Source organism: Saccostrea cucullata, unplaced genomic scaffold (genome assembly GCF_032062105.1).
Source record: "Saccostrea cucullata isolate Sc308-1 unplaced genomic scaffold, CSIRO_AGI_Scuc_v1 ctg751, whole genome shotgun sequence".
Taxonomy (NCBI): Eukaryota; Metazoa; Mollusca; class Bivalvia; order Ostreida; family Ostreidae; genus Saccostrea; species Saccostrea cuccullata.
The window spans coordinates 43753-64526 of record NW_026918475.1 but is presented as its reverse complement, the minus strand read 5'-3'; the positions used below and the strand labels follow the sequence as shown (position 1 = coordinate 64526).

Genomic DNA, 20774 nt, shown 5'->3' with positions numbered 1-20774 from the left:
TCCTGCACATCTCACTGACAACTGTTTGCATTCGTATTAAGAGAAGGCAACACTCTACTTGTGAAGATCTAGAATATAGGCAGATCTATCTTACAGCTTTGCTTGCCATGTACAGTGTATTAAAATTTATGTCATTTGAAAATATTTTTCTCTCTTCTAGGAAAAAAGCAGGCAACTATTTGCATGGGTATAATGAGCAAATGAAATCAATGACCCTTGGTAGAGGTGTGCCTGGTATGAAAGAAGGACTAATAGTTGGTTCAACATTGAAAATATATGACGCATTTAAAAATCTTTTGTAACGTGCAAGGGAGGTCACTGCCTGTGAACCCCCGCAGGCTCGTACCCGTGATAAAAACGGATAGCCTTGAGATGCTGCAAATATATGCGCAGTCTTAATCACTTGGTACTGCGTTATATAAAGTCTTTACTGGTAGCGAACAAGTGACACTGGCAGGGAAGTCCACACACCAGCGCACTTCCACAAGAGACAAGCAGGGATGACCGCACACTTGCCCTTGCGCAGTGACAAGCAGGGATGACCACACACTTGACACTAATACGGTTCTAGCCTAGAGACACTGGCAGGGATTTCCGCACACCAATGCTCTACCACAAGATGCAGGCAGGGATGTCCACACACCTGATCTTGCGCAGCAACAAGCAGGGATGTCCGCACACTTGCTACTTTAAGATGCGATCACAGAGCAGGGATGACCACACACTCTGTCAAGTAATAAGCAGGGATGACCACGCACTTACTACTTAAAACAGTACAATAAAAGCACGGAAGTCCACACACTTATATGTACACGCACATGTTTGTCAAGATTTACCTCTAGAACCGACCTCGCAATCCTCGCCAGTAAACCTTTAGTATCCCAACTAAAGAAACATACAAAAATTATTATTGATTACTTTAATTCAAATTTAACACTAATTAAGTATTTATTTTCGATGTATATAATTAGCAATTAACAATAACAAGGGCGATAACTTTCGCTATAATGAAATATAGAAAAACAGCTTTCTGCTTCACTTTTTTCCTGGAAATTTAATTGCTGTCTGTTTAGATTATTTTTTGAGAAATTAGTCCTATATCTAATTGTGAAATTCATGTCCCAAAGGTACGATTTCTGCACACACACACACACACCCCTCGGTTGGGCTAAATATGTTTAGTTATGTATTGAAAGTAAAAGGCGTAATAACGCCTTTTGGAAAGGCATAATAACGCCTTCTAGAATGGAAAGGCGTAATAACGCCTTTTCAAAAGGGTTATAATGCCTTTTCGCCTTTTAATTTTTTTCTCTCTAGTTTGGTCTTAATAGGCTTTCGTAATTATTAAAGGTATGAAGTATTTTTTTTATTTACTGAAAATTTCGGTAAAATTGATAGGTACGCAGTTCTGACTTAGATGCTTATATTTACGAAAGCCAACCCTCCTCCCTTTTTTCTTTTTTGCTCGTCAATAAATTTCTGGTTTTCTTCATTTTTTTTTTACTGGGATGGACCCCCCCCCCCCGTGGATTCTCATCTTATAATTAAAAAAAAATATTTGGTTGTCCTCTCCCGATCGGTAAATAGTATTTATGTTCAAATTAAAATTTTCAACGATTTTGAACTTGTCGATCTGATATTTAAATCCGGTAAATAAATCGGTTATTATTTCAAATTTCTGGTATATCAATGAAACAAAACAAATAGAAATATCTGTTTAATTTTAGTCTAGCTGAACTTCTAGAAATTTTAAAATACGACATATATTTGACTTTTTAAAAAATGGCCCGATTCCAAACTTTCAAATCAACATCAATTGCCATGCATTGTAAGACAACAACTGTACAGAATTTGTCAATCTTAGTTGTATACATGCACTTGTATTTCATATATATATTTGAAAGCACAATTTAAAAAGGATCCTTCTATCATTATATATTGAAATTATCTATTTGCAAATCTACAATTTAAAGTATAGACAGAACAGCTGGGCATTTATTCCTATAATTTATAATTACCTGTTCTCTTTAGAGAAGTGGACAGGCTAGCTTTCACCTACATCCCGTTGGCGAAAGCCTGTCCAATTCTCTAAAGAGAATAATTTAGAACCATTTGTATATACTAGATGAAACCTCGCAAGCGCTTGGAATAGAATAATTTACATGTACTGATACATGCATGAAAATTGATTTTGGCGGGAGAGGTAAATCTTCACCAGGCACGTAGCATCGTTTTTGAAAGTGGGGGACCAGCCATCGTCTCAAGCCACGGTCCGGAATCCGCATATAGCTCTCTCCTACCAGAATGGGAGAGGATCGTACATTTTGGCCGTGGTTTGCGACGATGCGAAATCCTATTTCTTGGAGGGAGGGGGGTGTTAGGAGCCAACTTTTTTCAATGCCAACTTCTTTCAGTACCAATTTTTTTTACCTACAATACTACATTTTACTTATACCCAAAGACATATATACCACAAAAAGTTGGGGGGCCAACCAGCCTTTGATTGATTGATTTGATTTGATTTGAACATATTTTATTGTAATATAATTACAAAGGGATTGAGCACAAGTACTGAATACTTATAACGCCCTCTCCCTATACATGTAAATTACACATTGATATTATCACAGTTAAACATGCTATATACAGGATTCAGAATTTGCAAAAGTAAACAAATTGATGCATTTTGCATATATGTATAAATATATAAAAGTTGAACAAATTCATATATTAATATATAGGTACAGTAATTAACAAGGAAATCTACCAGAATGCTTAATAAATGTTTGAACAAAAGAAAAGAGACGTTCATTCTCTGCAGCACTCAGTGATTCAACCCCCCATAATAAGACATGTGTATATAGTATGTGAATTTTATCAAATTGTAAAAAATTATTTAAAAATTCATTTCTGGCGTTCGCATACTTTGGACATACGAAAAAATAATGATATGTGTCCTCAACTTTACCGCATGTGCACAAGGGACTTGATATTAAATTGCATCTATAAAGGTCGTTATTTAATACACAATTATGTCGTAGTCTGGTTTGAAGAACATTAAGTCTTCTGTTACCGTAATCAAAGTAAGAAGGTGGGCAGATCTAGATTCTTTATTACTAATTTTAGATTTGAATTTTGACATTGACTGTAAATTTCGGTTTCAAGTGGAATGGAGTTCCATTCGTTAACTACAGTAGGAATAAACGTAGACTTATAAGTTTGTAATCGACACTTTGGAATATCATAATTTTGAGAATTTCTTGTCGAGTAGATAGATGTTTTACAGCGCATATTTGGAAGGATGTCCATTAAGTATTCTGGCACTAAATTATTATTATTTCTGAAAAGATGCTCTCAGTAATGTTAGCGATTTTTTGTATAACACGAAAGGATATAAATGCAATTCACCTTTGTTTTTGTAGGATTTTTAGTTCATGTATTTATGTTATTAGGCCTATATACGATATTCTTTTTGTGTGTTTTGTATAGTATTCATTAAATCACTGTAAAGTGGAAATAAAGTATGAAAGAATGAATTAGAAAAACCTACAACTACTACATATATGTAATAATCTTTCTATATATAAATGTATTTACAACTTATGAGTATAGTATTCTTGGTATTATCATTAAAACATTATTATCAGGACCATTCACACAAAACCCCTTTTTTAACATCGGGATCGATGCTATATGATCCACTCCTAATTTTGTTTTAACATCGGGCTCGGCATACTTACATTTCCCATAATTCACAGCAGCCATGGCTGACGAAGAAAGTCCCAGAATAACTGTTACTGTAAAAACGCCGAAAGAAAAGCATGATGTCGAAATTAATGCCGATGCTGGTGTGCGAGAAGTAAGAATGTTATATAGATCGAGTTTTAAATACAGTTAATGGTGAATTCCTTTTTAATTCCAACTTGAAAAATGCCTTAAAAACCATATGACATCCCATAATCTTTCGTAATGTAGTACTAGTCATCAAATGTACGAAAAGAAATCCTCATAACATCAATTAAATAGCATGAAACGTTTAGTATCCCAAATTATTGCTTTTTAGAGGCGGTATTCTAACTTGCATCGACTCAAAATTTTGTACAGATGTGTTTTTTTCCTATTCTCACTCTCAGACCAATGTCACATGTAGTGATTTCATCATTGGACAATCTTGCCCGAAGTTTGACTAATTGTTACAACTTCATGCTTAAATCACTTGCCTTTGTTAACTCTTTGCTTGGGACATTCCCTTTATTCCTTACAGGGGTTCAAAATTTTTTTTGTCATGGTCAAGTCCAGGACTTAAAGAGTAAATTTTAGGCAAGTCCGAGGAAGAAATTTGAAAGTCCATATTAACCTATACATCATTAAATTTATGTTACTTATAATTTATTTTCATTTGTTGCATTGAATGAATAAAGACTATATGTATTAATATATGTTTTATTTTTCCTCCATAAACTGCCATATAGTCATACATGAGTATTTCAAAAGTACCAGACTGATAGATTATTGGTACATTAAAATAACTTTTAAAAATACTCACTACTGAATAAACCATCTGTTACAATAAATAGCAGTTAGAATTTGCTGTAAGTCAAAGCTAAAACCGAAATTTAAAAAACTCATTGCCGTTTGTCATATAGGAGGAAACATGAGGAATTGCGTAAAAGCAAGAATCTAACCGCAACGGAAAATAAAAAGACGGATTGTATTTTCGAAACGTACGTAATGTTTTATGGGTATTTTAACGACCACAAACCCACATTTTTACTTAATACATTTGAGAATTTGCTTTATATTTAGCTTTACGATCATTTTTTTAACTTAAAAAAAAAGATAAACAAAAAACATAGCCAAGTCTTTGGCTCCGGAATTTGTTAGTCCGGGACGTCGGGCTTGAGGAATTTTGAACCCCTGCCTTAATATGTTGATGATGGGGGGGGGGGGGTGGGTTACCGATGATGGGGAGATACAGATGTAGTTTCAATTTGTATCAGTCTCTCCTAACTGCAGGTTACATTTGATATGGTGAGACATAAATAGAATGTTCTATGGTTAAAATGATAAATGTCCTACGGACCTGGTTTAACGATAGAATGCTTTCCGTGTATTCACAATGTAGCAAAGTAAACACGGGCGATAACTCGTACTAGTGCATTTACTAAGAACAATCAAGAGAGTTCCGAAAGTAAACATGGCGTGTGAATTTGAAGCGAGAAAAAACGTTGAGAACATTAGTTGAATTTTTGTCTTTATTTAGACTAAACTTTAGGTTAAAATACTTACACAGCCCCAAAAATGTTTGTTATGATTAATTTGGAAGTTATTTTCAGTGCTAATCCCCTTGTATTCTTCAAAATTGTTTCGGAGCAATTCTGCAGTTTTTTGCTACATTGCGAGTATATGGGTGGTATTCTAACTGTGGTGAGGGCTTGTCCCGAGACACAGTTAGATTATTCTAACTAGGTGAGACATTATTAGTAATTTCAGTTATGTGTAAAGTTTTGCATTACGTCACAACCTGTGATGACAGCTGTGCTCAAGGTAAATAGTACACGCCTCCTAACTGCAAACTTTACGACTAGAAATTCCTTCTAATCCCTGATTGGTTGCTCGTGCAACAGACTGTTTCCATGTCAATGTTGATAATATGAGTTGAGCATTCACAAAACGGCGGCTGAATTGTTTATGCTGGATGCATCTGTGGAAAAAGATCATGAAGTAATACAAAATTCACACTTAACTGAAATTGCTAATAATACATTTGTTTTCTTTAAAGCTTATACTAACCATTGTTAATTTGGATTGTCATATTGTGAAAAAAACACTAGCTATTCATTTTGATTGATAGACCTGCTAGTCTAGTGTTGTACTGATGATCAGAAAACATTGATTGTCAAGGAAAAAATACTACCATACTACCGATCCTGATGATCAATTATTTTTTTTCCATAATAGATCATCAGAAATTTACTTCAAGCACTCCTGAATTATCCATTCCCCATTGAAATTTTATTTCTTCCTAATGAAAAAAAATGGTATGTGCACTGTGCACGCCACAAACTAGCATAAAGCCGAGGTGATTTAAGAACCAGAAGATGCATATATAGAAATTGTAAAAGAAGCAAAACATCAGAGAAAGCAATATATTACCAATATACATTCATGATAAAGAAATGATATGAAATAACTGTAATAGTCTGCTTCTTACGTTTCATGTACAAAATTAATAACTATGACACCCATTGACCAATTGTAATGTAATTGGTAAAATCTCATCGGAAGCACTAACCAATTCCAACCAATGATCTATTGTGAAAATTAACCGATGTCCCATCACTACTGGCCACAGGCTTTTAGATCGCTTAGAAAAAAATTGAGATGTTAAAAAAAATAAAGGTATGGAACTGTTTTCATAGGGTACCTACTTTGGCCAATAAAATTCTTTTAAATCAAATGCCTTTTCTATCCATATCTATTCACATATAAACAATCTTAATTACTACCAAAGTTCAATCCGTAATTCCATGTACTTCTCGAGATATTCTGAAATCAATTCCAAAATTGACCTTAATTTTTTTACTCGACATCAGCTTGGGCCTTTAAAGAACTACACTAATTGTTAAGCCGGAACGACAAGACAAATTTTCCTTGGAATTTATTCTGTACTCAATGAATGTTCGCTCATTTGCATTCGAGCTTTACAAGATTTTCTGTAATTTGATTATATGAACTTATTGAAGTCACCAACAACATTTCAGAGGTCTAATATTGTTTTTAAAATCGAAAGGTATATAATACATTCCGGGAAATTTTTTTTCAACCATGGCTTCTTTTACATTCATAATCAAATGGTGGTGCAGTTGTTAATGTAGATGTTTTCAAATTAAATTTTCGCAAAAGGAATTATTACTGACTTAACCTAACAATCTGGAGTAAGAAATCAACTTTAAAATGTTGAAAGATATTGCAAATACTATGCAACTCTTCACTGCACTTCAAACACCGCCTGTTTACATGTGAATGACCAGGGGCCCAAGCTAATTTCGAATGAAAAAATGTAGGTCATTTTTGAAATTGATATCAGAATATCTCGAGAAGTATATGTAATTTTGGAATGAGCTTTGGTAGAAATGAAGATTGTTTATCTATGAATAGATTTAAATAGAAAGTAAATTTTAGAGCACTTGATTGAAATATATTTTATTTGTGAACTTGGGTACCCAGTGTAAGAGTTCCATACCTTTTATCTTTTTTTACACACTATTTTTTTTAAGCGATCCAAAGGCCTGTGCTACTGGATGCTACCTTGGCTACCTGAATAATCTGAGTATGCATATTTTTAAAACAATTATCTGTTACAGGGTCAGATGTTTTCATTTATCATTTGAATACTTGTTTTTATATACTCTGGTAAAGAAAAATCAAATCAATGAAATATTGGTTGGAAATAATGTTTAAAAAGATAATTGAGAGTATATAATTCAATGTTGACTTCATTGATTTTTTAATCCCCACTGCTGTTTGGTACTTGTAAGCAATATGACATACAAGCTCAATTTTCCTTAGAAAAACTAGCAGCAATAGTTCAGCCCTTTTCTCCTTCAATTGGACTGATGAAATCATGAAGCCCAATTAAAGTGTATAAATTATTTAAATCAGTAGTTAAAAACAAAATCAGGTAAAACCGCATAATGTTGACCCTGATTATCACTATCGGAGACAAACTTCCTGTGGTGCTGTATCATGTATATGTTTTTTTGACATTGTGAGTATTGGTGACTCTCCAAGTAAATAACATTAGTTCAACTAAAAACTAAAAAGACCTCCCTCACCCCACCTCAGATGACCGTATTGCAAAAATATTTGGATTTTGATCTCACAAAGAGAAGTAGTACATTTCCTAACCATCTTGCATTATGGTTATCAGTGATAATTATTGTGTATAGCTTCTTGATTCTTTTTTTTTAATGAAACAGAACATTTATATACAAAAGAAAAGAGAAGTGAAATTTAAAGTGTGCATGTTTTTTTTTTTTTTTGTAGTTTAAGGAAGAAGTTGGTAAGAAGTTTTCTGCACCTATTGAGCAACTATGTTTGATTTTTGCTGGAAAGATTCTGAAAGATGGAGAAACTTTGTCCCAGCATGGAATAAAAGATGGTCTGACTGTGCATCTAGTGATTAAGTCATCAAATAGGGTAAACCTTGCATTGTTTATATAAGTTATTATGTTGTTTAAAATATGTAGACTTTATTTTATTTTATTTTGTATTACACTTGATATATACATGTAGGGTTGGATACCTGTACTCATACCAAAAAGTTACTTAAAAGATACCAGTAAAATATTGTATCATTTAATACCAGTAATTTTAATGGGATTGCATAATCTTTGAAACTTTTAAATACATTCAAAATCATTTTAAAAAGCTATTCCAGACTTGCTTAAATTGAATTCTATGGGCTTTGAAAGGATAGGCTAATTACTAGTAAACAAATGGATGAATAGTACGACACTTGCATTTGACAGCTCATATTCGAGGTAAATCAATATGCATATTTAAGGGGAAAAAAATTAAATGCTTTCACATTTGATAATTTTGTTTTCATTTTATTTATAAAAACTGATAAAATGTAGATTAAAAAGACAATGTTTCAAAAATGTCATGTGCATCTCTATCCTTTTGCCAATGTTTCGTCGTTTAGCGCAACCAAACAAAATGGGCAATGGCAATCGGGTGAAGCGGTCAGCTATATGGTCCCATAAATTATGTATACTTGTGATTATGTATCTAGTCTGACAGATTAATTTGATGAGATTCAGCTTATTTGTTTTGTTGATCATTTATTAAAATGTTTTTTTGAAATATAAACATAGTTTATAAACTCATTTAGATTATAATGTTCAACTTGAAAGATTGGTGATTGGTAAAACTAGGGATGGCAATCGAATGCAGAATTGCTAAGGCCATAATAAATAAATTGCTAGATTCTCGTCCGAATTGTTTAATAATCGAGGCACGCGGGCGGCTTTTATTTTATATTTTTTATTTTTTCAATTTTGCAGATTTTTTATTGACCTGGTCAATCGGTGTAATTTTATCTACAATACCCGAATAAAAGTCATAGTAAAGGTTCAATTATCTTTTACTTCACATCATCACCAATCTTTTTCAACCAATGACCCTTGTTTAAAATATATACGCATGTATTACAGCAATTACCATCTTTTCAGCTGTCAAAATCATGTCGACTTTCGCGGGATTTAAAACGAAAGTAGAATGGTCAATGAATACTGATCCCGATCAGAATTAAGGCGAAGAAAAACAGAAATAAAAAATCGAGGCGGGGGTATAAAATCGAGGCGGGCGGGTATGAGAATATAGGAATATTTTTATTATGGCCTAATCGGTTGACGGCAAGATGTTCCGACCGATTAACCGGTTAATCATTTCAAATTACATATATTCTAGATTTTCTTTTCAAAGTAAAGACAGCTCTTTCCGTATGCAGGGTTCGACACTAACATTTTTAGGCTTTGGTCCGGCCGGACTAGTCCTTCTTTACTTTTACTAGTCCGCGGGCAATTTTATGAGTCCGTCAAAAATAAAAATAAATAAATAGAATTAATGTTGCAATGTACTTTTTATACTTTTTTGAAATAAACAAAGCATTTACATGAAATGTTTATATGAAGAATTCATTAAAATCCCACAATCAGGAATTACGATCATATTCCCGATCTCATTCGTTTTTCTCTATACATGATTACATCATCTAAACATCCGACATCTTTCTTTATGTGTCATACTAAATCATGATTGCTAATTTAAAATGTTTAATTTCATACCAATGAGTCCTAAAATTAAGTGCCGAATTGACTCAGAATTACCTAACTTCCCGCCAAGAAGCTAGAAAGCTAAAAATAAATACGGGGTTTCCAGTGAAAGTTGTCGAAAAGTTGAACATCGGTAAATTCTTTTTTCCCCCCAGAAAACTTTATTAGTCCATTCGGACTAATTAGGCCATAATAAAAATATTCCTAGATTCTCATCCCCGCCCGCCCCGATTTTATACCCCCGCCTCGATTTTTTAAATTTCTGTTTTTCTTCGTCTTAATTCTGATTGGGATCGATATTCATCTACCATTCTACTTTCGTTTTAAATCCCGCAAAAGTCGACATGATTTTGACAGCTGATAAGACGGTAATTGCTGTAATACATGCGTATATATTTTAAACAAGGGTCATTGGTTGAAAAAGATTGGTGATGATGTGAAGTAAGAGATAACTGAACCTTTACTATGACTTTTATTCGGGTATTGTAGATAAAATTACACCGATTGACCAGGTCAATAAAAAATCTGCAAAATTGAAAAAATATACAATAAAAGCCGCCCCGCCCGCCTCGATTTTTAAAAAAAATTGGATGAGAATCTAGCAATTTATTTATTATGGCCTTAGCTACAATTTTTATTAGTCCGAATGAAAGCGTATTAGTCTGAGACTAACGGACTAACGTTAATGTCGAACCCTGCCTATGTACATAGAAAAACTTAAAAAAATTAAAACATTCCATTTGTCTTGATTTTTTTATCAGAAAAGTACGTGTTTTTTAAAAATTTCAGTTTCAGTATTACCGTATTAGCAGAAATTTTAGCGAGGATTTAATTTTGGCATTATTGGCAAGGGTGCTGAGATCGCTAAAATTGAATATCGCTAAAAATTAATTGCGTTTTATTTCTTACAGCTACTTTAGTGAGAATTCTTAAATCACTAAAATTTCATCTCGCGAAAAATAAAATTCCACTTTTTAAGAACAAATCGCTAAACTTGCGTCTCGCTAAAATTTCCACTTATACGGTATCAAGGGAAAAATAAGAAATTTTCATGATCTTAAGCTAATTTTTAGAGCAGATGTCATGTCATGCATGGTAAAATAATCAAAACTAATTCAGAACTACAATTTACAATGTTTGTCTTATATCTAATTGAATTGGATAGAGAACTAAATACGACAAACATATGTGTACCTTCAATGCTTTCAGTAATTATAATCATTAAAGAAATACCGGACAGTCTGGGTAACAGCTTAGTGATTGCACAATAATTTACGCTAATGCAATCTGACCAATTACATCGTGGTCTCAATCAGGAGAATCCTAATTATCTCCAAATCAATTTCTATAGTTTCATTAAACAACAAATTTTCCACCTTTTGTGCTGTTGTTTCTTTACTGAAAATGAATTTTTAAAAAAATCGTTCAATTTCATTTCCTAATTGATTGCCCTCGTTCCGACCGAGTAATCGGTTAACCGGTTACAAGTTGCCATCCCTAGTAAAAACACATTTGTTATAAAATGAACCCTCATTCTCATTTATCAAGGTATAGTACCATATCATTTCAAATATACCAGTATGGTATCATATCGTTTCATCCTTAACAGTATCCAACCCTAGCACTAATAGTGTATGATGAGGCCTAGAAAAAAATATGTTTGTTTCCGCTTTCAGGCTGAAAAAATATAGGGTAGGTAGGTAGGCAATTTTTTTTTTGAAAAAATTTTTTTTGCTTCCTTTAATCAAAACGTGTATAGAAGTAACATTAATGACAAAAGAAATGGTGTTTTCAAGCATTACTGTGACTTAACTTATAATAGAAAGGTGACCCAAACTTCTTTCTGTCTTGAAAAGCTTGCAAACTTGGAGGCTATAATTCCCTGGTTGAAATCTTGCACATCATGAGACAAAAGCATTAAAAATATATTTAGGATCGGCACTATAAATTAGGGTCGGTCGGGAAAGCGGAAACAAACATATTTTTTTTCTAGGCCTGACATATAACAAACTTTCATAGGGTATATTTCAAATAAGAATTAATAAAATTCTGTATCACTGTGAATTTTCACAAATATAGTACATGTATATTTGTATGATATATACATTTCATTATATTTATAAATATTAGAGTAACAGTAGTTATAGCTTTGTTTTATTACTTATTTACTCTGCCTTTTACCATGTTTACATCTCAAACCCTTGGATATTTTTAAAGTTTGAGGTCAGCTACAAATTATCTGTTTAGCAAATATATTCCTGCCGTTCAAACTTCTCATATTTCTTATGAAAGTAAACCAAGTATTGAGCTCTTCCTACACTTGACATCTATATGTGTGTAAATATGTTTATATAATGCTACTGAAAACTATACATTACAATACTTAAAAAGCAACCTGTAGAACTTGTAGCATGTTTACACTGCAAACATATGTTCATAAGCACAAAATTGTATAGAGGCATGCATCACAAATGCATCACATCATATTTCAAAGAACAGAAATTTGTATGACACAGCTTGCAATATCATTGAATGCTTTATATATTTCGGAAAATAATCTTGCAGTATATAAGAATTGTAATGATTTTTCTTTTAGTCACAAGATCAGGCCGCACAGAGAACGACAGCACCCGCCAGTACATCATCTCCTGGGGTATGGTAGTCAGTCGAGATGGAAATATAATCAATCTTACAAATATCATTTCTATAGCAATAGACATGTTTACAGGCATTCTTAAGAATAAATACATAATAAATGGAAAAAAAAAATGACAAAAAACAGCTGTGATGAATTTTTTTTTACTTTGAAAGACTCATTTTCATCTTAAGGAAGTTTTCATAAGTTTCCTGACCATGGTGTACGTACATGTTAATGAAGCAACAAATTTTGTGCCTATTTATAGACAACTCCTTCAGGAGGGGAAACCCCAAATCTCTCCCAGACACCTTTTGGATTGGGAGGGTTAGGAGGATTAGCAGGACTGGGAAATCTCGGAATGGGGTCCCACAACTTCATGGAGATGCAGCAAAATATGCAGAGGGAGGTTAGTGATGCTTAACTTAAAGTAAATAAGTATATAGGTTGTTCAAATTATGACCCCTGGGTATAAGGTTGGGCCATGGAAGGGGATCAAAGGGACATTGCTAATTTGCTTATTCTGATTATACATTATGATTATAAATCATGAATTTAACCATGAAGCACCATGATAAAACCCATGATGGAGAAGGCTGGTCAATAAGTGAGTTGTTTTACAGATGATGGCTAACCCTGATCTGATGAGACAGATGATGGAGAATCCATTTGTCCAGCAGTTAATGTCTAACCCTGACGTCATGAGACAAATGATCACCAGTAATCCACAGATGAGGGACCTTATGGAGGTAAGAAAATGTTGACATCAGTGGACAATTAAATGTTACACTGCTTACACATAAAGAAAAGGTCTCAATGCATTGATAGCTTAAAAGTAATCTTATGGATATTCTGTTACAGAGAAACCCAGAAATTTCACACATGCTGAACAACCCCGAGTTAATGAGACAGGTAACTATAGATATCAAGAAGTGTACAGATTGATACAGAGTAGGGATGGAAACTTGTTGCTGGTTAATTGCTTACTTGCTCATGACAATGATATTAATTAAAATATTTTGTAAAATCTTGAATTTCTTGCTTAACAAACATATTTTTATGCAATTATTGAAATGATTAATTGGTCTCAGATCTTTTTACGTCAAACATATGACAATTTTGTTTTTGGATTGGTCTTTCTATTAAAATATGGTACTAAATCAATGTTTTTATTTCATAGTTGGACAAAAAATTCAATTACATTGTGTAGGTTAAAAATGTACATTTATTCAAGCATGTAATTGTGTTTTCTAGACAATGGAACTGGCCAGGAACCCTGCAATGCTCCAGGAACTAATGAGGTCTCAAGACAGGGCTATGAGTAATTTAGAGGTACGTCTTTTTGATAACATTACTTTAGAATAAATCGGATTCAAAACCATAAAATTAGACAAGCTTTTTGTGAGGAATGGTAAATTTTACTTATAATTACAATTAAAGACTGATATAGCGAACATGGTTATAAAGAATTGACGCTTATTACGAAGTGATTTTCTTTCCCTATCACTTCAAATTATATTATAAACTTAACAGATATGAATTACTCTTACATGTATAACAAAGCAAAATTGTCCATTTCTGGTACTGTACTTCGTTGTAAACATCTTTTGCTGTATATCTTTATGAAACTCCCCTTATACAAATGTGGATTGCTGCTTGTGTTTCCTGTATCTTACTCAAAGCATCCTTTCCCATCATTACATAATCTTTAAAGCCTTTTCTTTCCTTTGTTATTTATTAAACTATGCACCATATGTTGAATACAGAGTATACCTGGCGGATTCAATGCTCTGCAGAGGATGTACAGAGATGTACAAGAGCCAATGATGGATGCTGCCTTTGGGAATCAGAATCCATTTGCCTCCCTTGTTAGTCAAAGTAAGAGTCAAGTTTCAAGTGCTTAAAGAAAGCTGACGTAGAGAATGTTTTCTTGAGAAAGAGAGAGAATTTAAAGTCTTCAATATACAATATAAGTTAATAAGTGATGCTATAAATTTGTCCAACAGATAGTTCTGGTTCCTCCAACACACAGCAGGGTACAGAGAACACTCAGCCCCTCCCCAACCCCTGGGCCCCGGCCTCCACACAGAGCAGTTCTCCCTCCACAACAAGTACTTCTACAACCCCCACAGCATCAACACAAGGTAGTCTACACTGTGTTTATTTCGTACTGTTTTGCTGATGGATTAAAATGATATAGAAATTATTAATTTATAAATATACATGTATGCACATACAGTAAATATTACTTATATAGTATATAGTTTGCCAGGGTTAATATTTTTTTTATAATGTCTTGAAACAACGACTGACAAATTTGGTTTAAATTTCATTATTTGGTGAATTTTAGCACCTGATTAAATCATTATAATTGTTGTAGACATGTTTGGTAGTCGAGGAATGCAGAGTTTGATGCAGCAGATGGTTCAGAACCCCCAGCTGATAGAGAACATGATGCAGGCCCCATACATGCAGTCCATGCTTCAGTCAATGTCTGCCAACCCAGAGATGGCAAACCAGGTACATTTGTAAAGTCACATCTTACAAGCCAGTTTAATGATGGCAATCTTATAAACTAGCATTGAGATGGCAAACAAAGTTGACTGGAGTTTGAATCACCCGAAGGAAAGATTACAGACTAAGTGAACTCACTTAACAAGTAACTTTTGTTGGAATTTACATTTGCTTAAAGTCACCTATTAGACTTTTATATTTGTCAGATTATTGGATCCAATCCTATGTTTGCCAGCAACCCTCAACTTCAGCAGCAGGTGTTACAACAGCTCCCAAACATGCTGCAACAGGTAATCACCTTTAAAGCAATCTAATAAAATAAAATTTGTACAATTCCACTTCTCTGCTAATAGGCTAAAGGACAGAATTACAAGTCTGATAAGATTGCCACTGAAGAAAAGAAAAATACATTAAAATTTTTGTCAATATATTATAAGATTTTTGTGCCTTATAAAGATTATGTTTTACTGGAGTTTTTTTTTTTAAAACATACATATTTTACAAGTTTTATTTGTCTACAGTTGCAGAACCCTGAGATGCAAGCACTGATGACTAATCCACAGGCTTTAAATGCTGTAATGCAGATCCAGCAGGGTATGAGCACATTACAGCAGACGGCACCTTCACTCTTCCCTGGGTAAGTTCTTACAGAAGCCAGTGAGATCAGAGAATGTGTATTACAGCAGTTACTTTAGTTCACCTATACTGTTTAAAGAAAAGAAAGAGAAATGATGTTTGTCTAGAAAGCATCTTCTTCAATTTTAGCCACATAGAGAAGGTTTGGGGGTTCTAGGAATCTTTCTGTACAGTGTACTTCATCTTTGTTTCCTCAGTATATCAGAGAATACATGTATATGCAGAATATTTTTCATGCTAACTAGTAAACAATGCAGGATCTTGTCAGAGTATTTTAGTATTTAAAAACCTTGTTGTAGATTAAATCCTGGCTCACTAGCCATTGGTGGAACGTCTACAACTACTTCTTCAACAACAACAGCGCCATCTGCTGTCACAGACACCACAAGTGCCAGCACAGACACCACGACCTCCACCGCCACTACCACAACCGCTACAGCCACTACATCATCAACGGGTGGAACCACCACCACCCCCTCTACTGGCGGATCCACCCCTCAGCAGAATCCCGAGCAGTTGTCCAATCTCATGGCTCACATGATGCAGCTGATGGCTGGTGGTAACCAGGTAAAGATTTAGTTCTTGTATTGTCCATTATTCGTCTGTTTGAAATAAATCCGCGACAATTAATAATAGAGCAACAGAGGAAACATTCTCTAAAAATAATCATCAAAATTATTGGTTCCAGGTAATTAATATTTGCAAATAAAAGTCGGTCGGGGAGCTCAGGAATATTTCTCGCACGTGAAGAAAAGTTGGTTTACAGTATTAGCAATAACATTTATATTCAATCTGTCACAATTGACCTCAAGTTGTGATGGATTCGTTAAATCAGAATTTACAAACCAAAATAAATAATATTTTGTAAGACCTCCTGTATACCAAGAAACAAGATTTATAAAAATTAACAATAAATTTATCTACATATGTACAATGAACAAAACACGGCTGAAAGTTCAATCATAGTTGTCACGAGAGTTTCACACCACGTTCCAACGTCATCCACGGTCCACCATATTGTCCATATTGTCCACCATAATGTCCCGTCCGGTCCACCATATCCTACATGTAAGTAGCCTCACACGTACACCAATCCTCCCGTCCAGAGCAAAAGCTTAATATACAATTTTGGTCACCTACAATTCTTATACAGTTTTCTAATAAAATATTCAAAACACATATCTGTTCAGTATACTAGATATTACAAACAAATTACAGAAGAAAACACATATTTGCCATTTAACAAGTCAAGTAAATGAATCACAGCGTAAATATATACATTCTCGCTATAATGCTAACAGTTTTACATAGAAAATTGCTCTTTAAAGCTAACAACAAAAATATTGTAAAGTGTAAAAACTTACTGAGCTGTGGCATTTTATACATAAAAACCATACTGCCGGCCCCCAAGTCTTGCTCTCAACGCCGCTACAAAACATCCCTTAATCCCAAGATCACACAGCAGGGGAAACAGTACACACCCAAGTTCACACAGCATGGTTTATATAAAGGCACACCCAAGATCACTAAGCATGGGTAAAGTATAACTCACGGCGTCCAGACCTCATCTGACAAACACTAGCCAACACCGAGTGAAATAACTGACCAAACTAATCAAACGGGTTCGACGAGTTTACGTTGATAAAAATAGCAACAAGTACAACCCAGTGACCAATAGTGCATAAATGAAATAATCGATAACTCCTAATGCCCAAATAAAGATAACTCTTACCAATACCTGTACAATCAGCTAATATTAAACATGACACAATGTCACTTGTGACACAATCAGAGGGTAAAAAAATGTGCAGATTTCTTGAGTTGCCTTTATCTGCATTAAATGCACTTTACATTGCCGTGTATAGTTTCCATGAATTAAGAATTTGTGACTGCATACAGAGCTTAAATTGGTCGTAAACAGTCAAAGGTATGCCATAAACAATTCCCTTTAATTCTATGTAACTATGACTATTATACTGTAGAATCAGCCCCCAGAGCAGAGGTATGCTGCACAACTTGATCAGCTGGCCACTATGGGCTTTGTGGATAGAGAGGCAAACATCAGAGGTGAGTGTTTAGTGATGGAGAATCTGTACTGTTTATACAGGAGCATTTTGTAAAGGATATGTTTAATAGTACTGTTCAAACTTTTTTTTACAAAATGATCTCTAAAGCTCAATATTTTATCTTCTTGTCTGGTACCAATAAAGACAATTCACATTATTGTTGGACAGTTGTCCGATTCCAGGAGCAATTTTTTGGTTCAAAAATAAAAGCAGAAGTCAACTTATTTTTTTTTTTTAAAGCCATATATGGCGTTTGTACAATGAAAATTATTGGACTAAAATTACAAGAACTTATTATTTGTATCATTACTTTATATAAAGATAGAACTTTTCCGTTCTAAGTCAATTGCGTTATAAAGATATCACAATTTAATTTGGATTCTCTGAATTTTCTCCGACTCGGAAGAAAATACAAACGATTTAAATAACACATTACAGAGAAGATAAAATCGTATTATTAGTTGAAACGAGGTGTTCTCCGTGTTCAGAATTGTATGACAAGTTTTAATTTAAATGTATTAACTATATTTCTTTACTTAATTTTGTATTTTTCAAAAATATATTTTTTAGATCAGTTACGCCATATATGGCTTTAATGTTTTATTTTGAAGCTTTTATGTGCTTAAATACAAACACATAGCAAACAATGCACTGCATTATTGGTGACCTTATCGGATTAATGGAATCTGTATAATGATTTACCTATTTCTTGATGCTAAAATGAATTAATTGATACATCTCTGATTTTTCAGCACTTCAAGCAACACTGGGAGATGTAAATGCTGCAATAGATAGGCTGCTGCAGCAGCGATGACACACAGTCCTAATTATTGGAAATTTTTCTTCTAACAAGACCTTATTAAAACAAAAGCATCCAATTTTACTTCAGAAACATTGTTTTTTTTCTCTGTATGAAATCATCAGTGTTTTAAAAATTATAATGTATAAAGATAAACTTTACCATTGATTTACTGTATACAGGGAAATTTTTGCCTCTTTTGTCCTTGTTGCAAGTGGGTGGATTTCAAAATGGGGCATATTTAAAGAAAGCAGCATTTTCCGTTTTAAATTACAAATTTGTTTTATTAAAGGCAATCTTTAAATTGGACAAAATTGTTTCATAAGTGTGAAAGTTTGAAAATAACTTTGGGCAAAAATAACCATGTATTCAGTATTTATTTTATATTTTGTTTATATTTCTTGGTTTAAATGAAGTTTAAAATTTAGACATCTTATAGATGATATGATGAATTTTTAATTAAGTTTCAGATCAAATAGAAAATTAATTCCTGCTTAGTCAGAATTCAGTTGATACATGTATGTTTACTTTAAACAGCAGCATGTGCCACGAGTCAGTATTGGTTTCCAGGATGTCAGGTGTTGAGGGATTTGTCCTTCAGTTGTTTTGGTCATTGTGTTTTGTAATATTGGACAATTGTACATATACTGATACTGTTGAAACATTATACAGACCATTGTATGTGTACCAGCAGCAGGACAGAGATACAGCAGACAAGAAATAAAGGGTTTAATCAAGTCAGCAAATGTTGAACATGTTTATGGTGCTTAAAATATATGAAATCTAAATAACTCTCAAGAATTAAGAAGAAATATGTGTAAACTCTGTTGTTTAAAAAAAAGAAAAAACGACAACACAAGTTGTAAAACGTTAGCGCTTTCATTTCAAATTCTCTTCAGACGTTTTACTTTGTTGTTTATTTATTCTTTGCATGAGAGAAGAATGATTTTTTAGCCGATCCATGTGGCAGATAGTCTATTTAAGTAACTAATTAAATCTGCTTTATATGTACACTGTACATGATAAAAAAAAAAAATACTTTACTGTTTTATGGTAAATATTTTTTCTGCTTATTTCATAATTTACAGGTTTATTTATGACAAAATGCATGAAATAAATAAAGTTAATATTGACATTTTTTACCAGTTTTTAGTGAAATATTGGCTTGAATAAATATTAAAGATAGCACATATTCATACATAATATGATGCAAAAAGCACATGGGAGCGATATCTGGTTCAGTAATGTTTGATCTATACATACCGTTACTTTATGAATATTTTCAATCCTGATTTTAAAAATCATTGACATTTCCTCTTCTATAAGAAAAATGTTAAAGTTCAATAATGCTGAAAATCCAGTTTATTTCCCACTGTGTATAAGTATACTTTGTTGACTTGTCTGCATTCTTTTTTTTAAAAAGTATGAATTTTTTGGATAAAAACCAAATCAAATATTCCGAGAATAAAATTATCTTTGTGTCCTCTGTAACTTAACAAGCCATGTTAATTTTGGGCTTTGTTATACAACTGACTTGATATTTGCTGTTGTACAGTGTATGAAATTATAAATAAAATACAAACATGTAGATGTAATTGATTGTAGTTACACTTATCAATATTTAATACAGGAGCTGAGATTTTTATACCCCACCATGAATATGGCTGGGCATATAGTGTTTGTCATGTCTGTCTTCCGTCCTTCCATCACACTTTGGCTTTAGCTCACTTAAAAGCTCAGTTTCAAAGAAACTATCAAAGATATTTTTATCAAACTTCATATGCTGATTGATATTGATGAGAACTATGCAAATGGATCAACATTTTTTAACCTTGTCCTTTCCTTTGACCTTGACCTCACTTTTCTTAAAGTAGTGTTTAGCTCAGTTTTAAACAAACCGTTCAAGATGGTTTTATCAGACTTTGCATGTTGATACATACTGATGAAAGCTATTCAACTGCCTCACCATTTTTGACGTTGACATTTCCTTTGACCTTGACTTCACTTTTCTTAAATTAGTGTTTAGCCATGATTTAAAGATACCATTTAAGATAGTGTTATCAAACTTCATATGCTGATACATACTGATGAGATCTATTCAACTGCATCACTATTTTTGACCTCGACCTTACCTTTGACCTTGACCTCATTTCCTAAATTAGTATCAAACTTCATATGCTAATACATACTGTTGTGAGCAATTTAATACATCAACATTTTTGACCTTGACCTTTCATTTGACCTTGACCTCAATTTTATCAATTTGTGTTTTAAGTCAGTTT

At 33.3% G+C, this 20774-nt stretch overlaps 1 protein-coding gene across 1 annotated transcript; it reads left to right on the top strand.

Moving 5' to 3' along the window:
* Positions 1 to 3762: 3762 nt before the first annotated feature.
* LOC134266700 (ubiquilin-1-like) lies at positions 3763 to 20088 on the top strand. The gene is made up of 15 exons (XM_062748923.1): positions 3763 to 3859; positions 8050 to 8202; positions 12439 to 12495; positions 12746 to 12886; positions 13101 to 13226; positions 13339 to 13389; positions 13732 to 13809; positions 14244 to 14355; positions 14484 to 14621; positions 14858 to 14997; positions 15198 to 15281; positions 15513 to 15628; positions 15927 to 16194; positions 17610 to 17694; positions 18446 to 20088. Exons 1-15 carry the CDS (start codon positions 3764 to 3766, stop codon positions 18505 to 18507), a joined length of 1707 nt encoding a protein of 568 aa, XP_062604907.1. The 5' UTR covers position 3763; the 3' UTR covers positions 18508 to 20088.
* Positions 20089 to 20774: the final 686 nt, after the last annotated feature.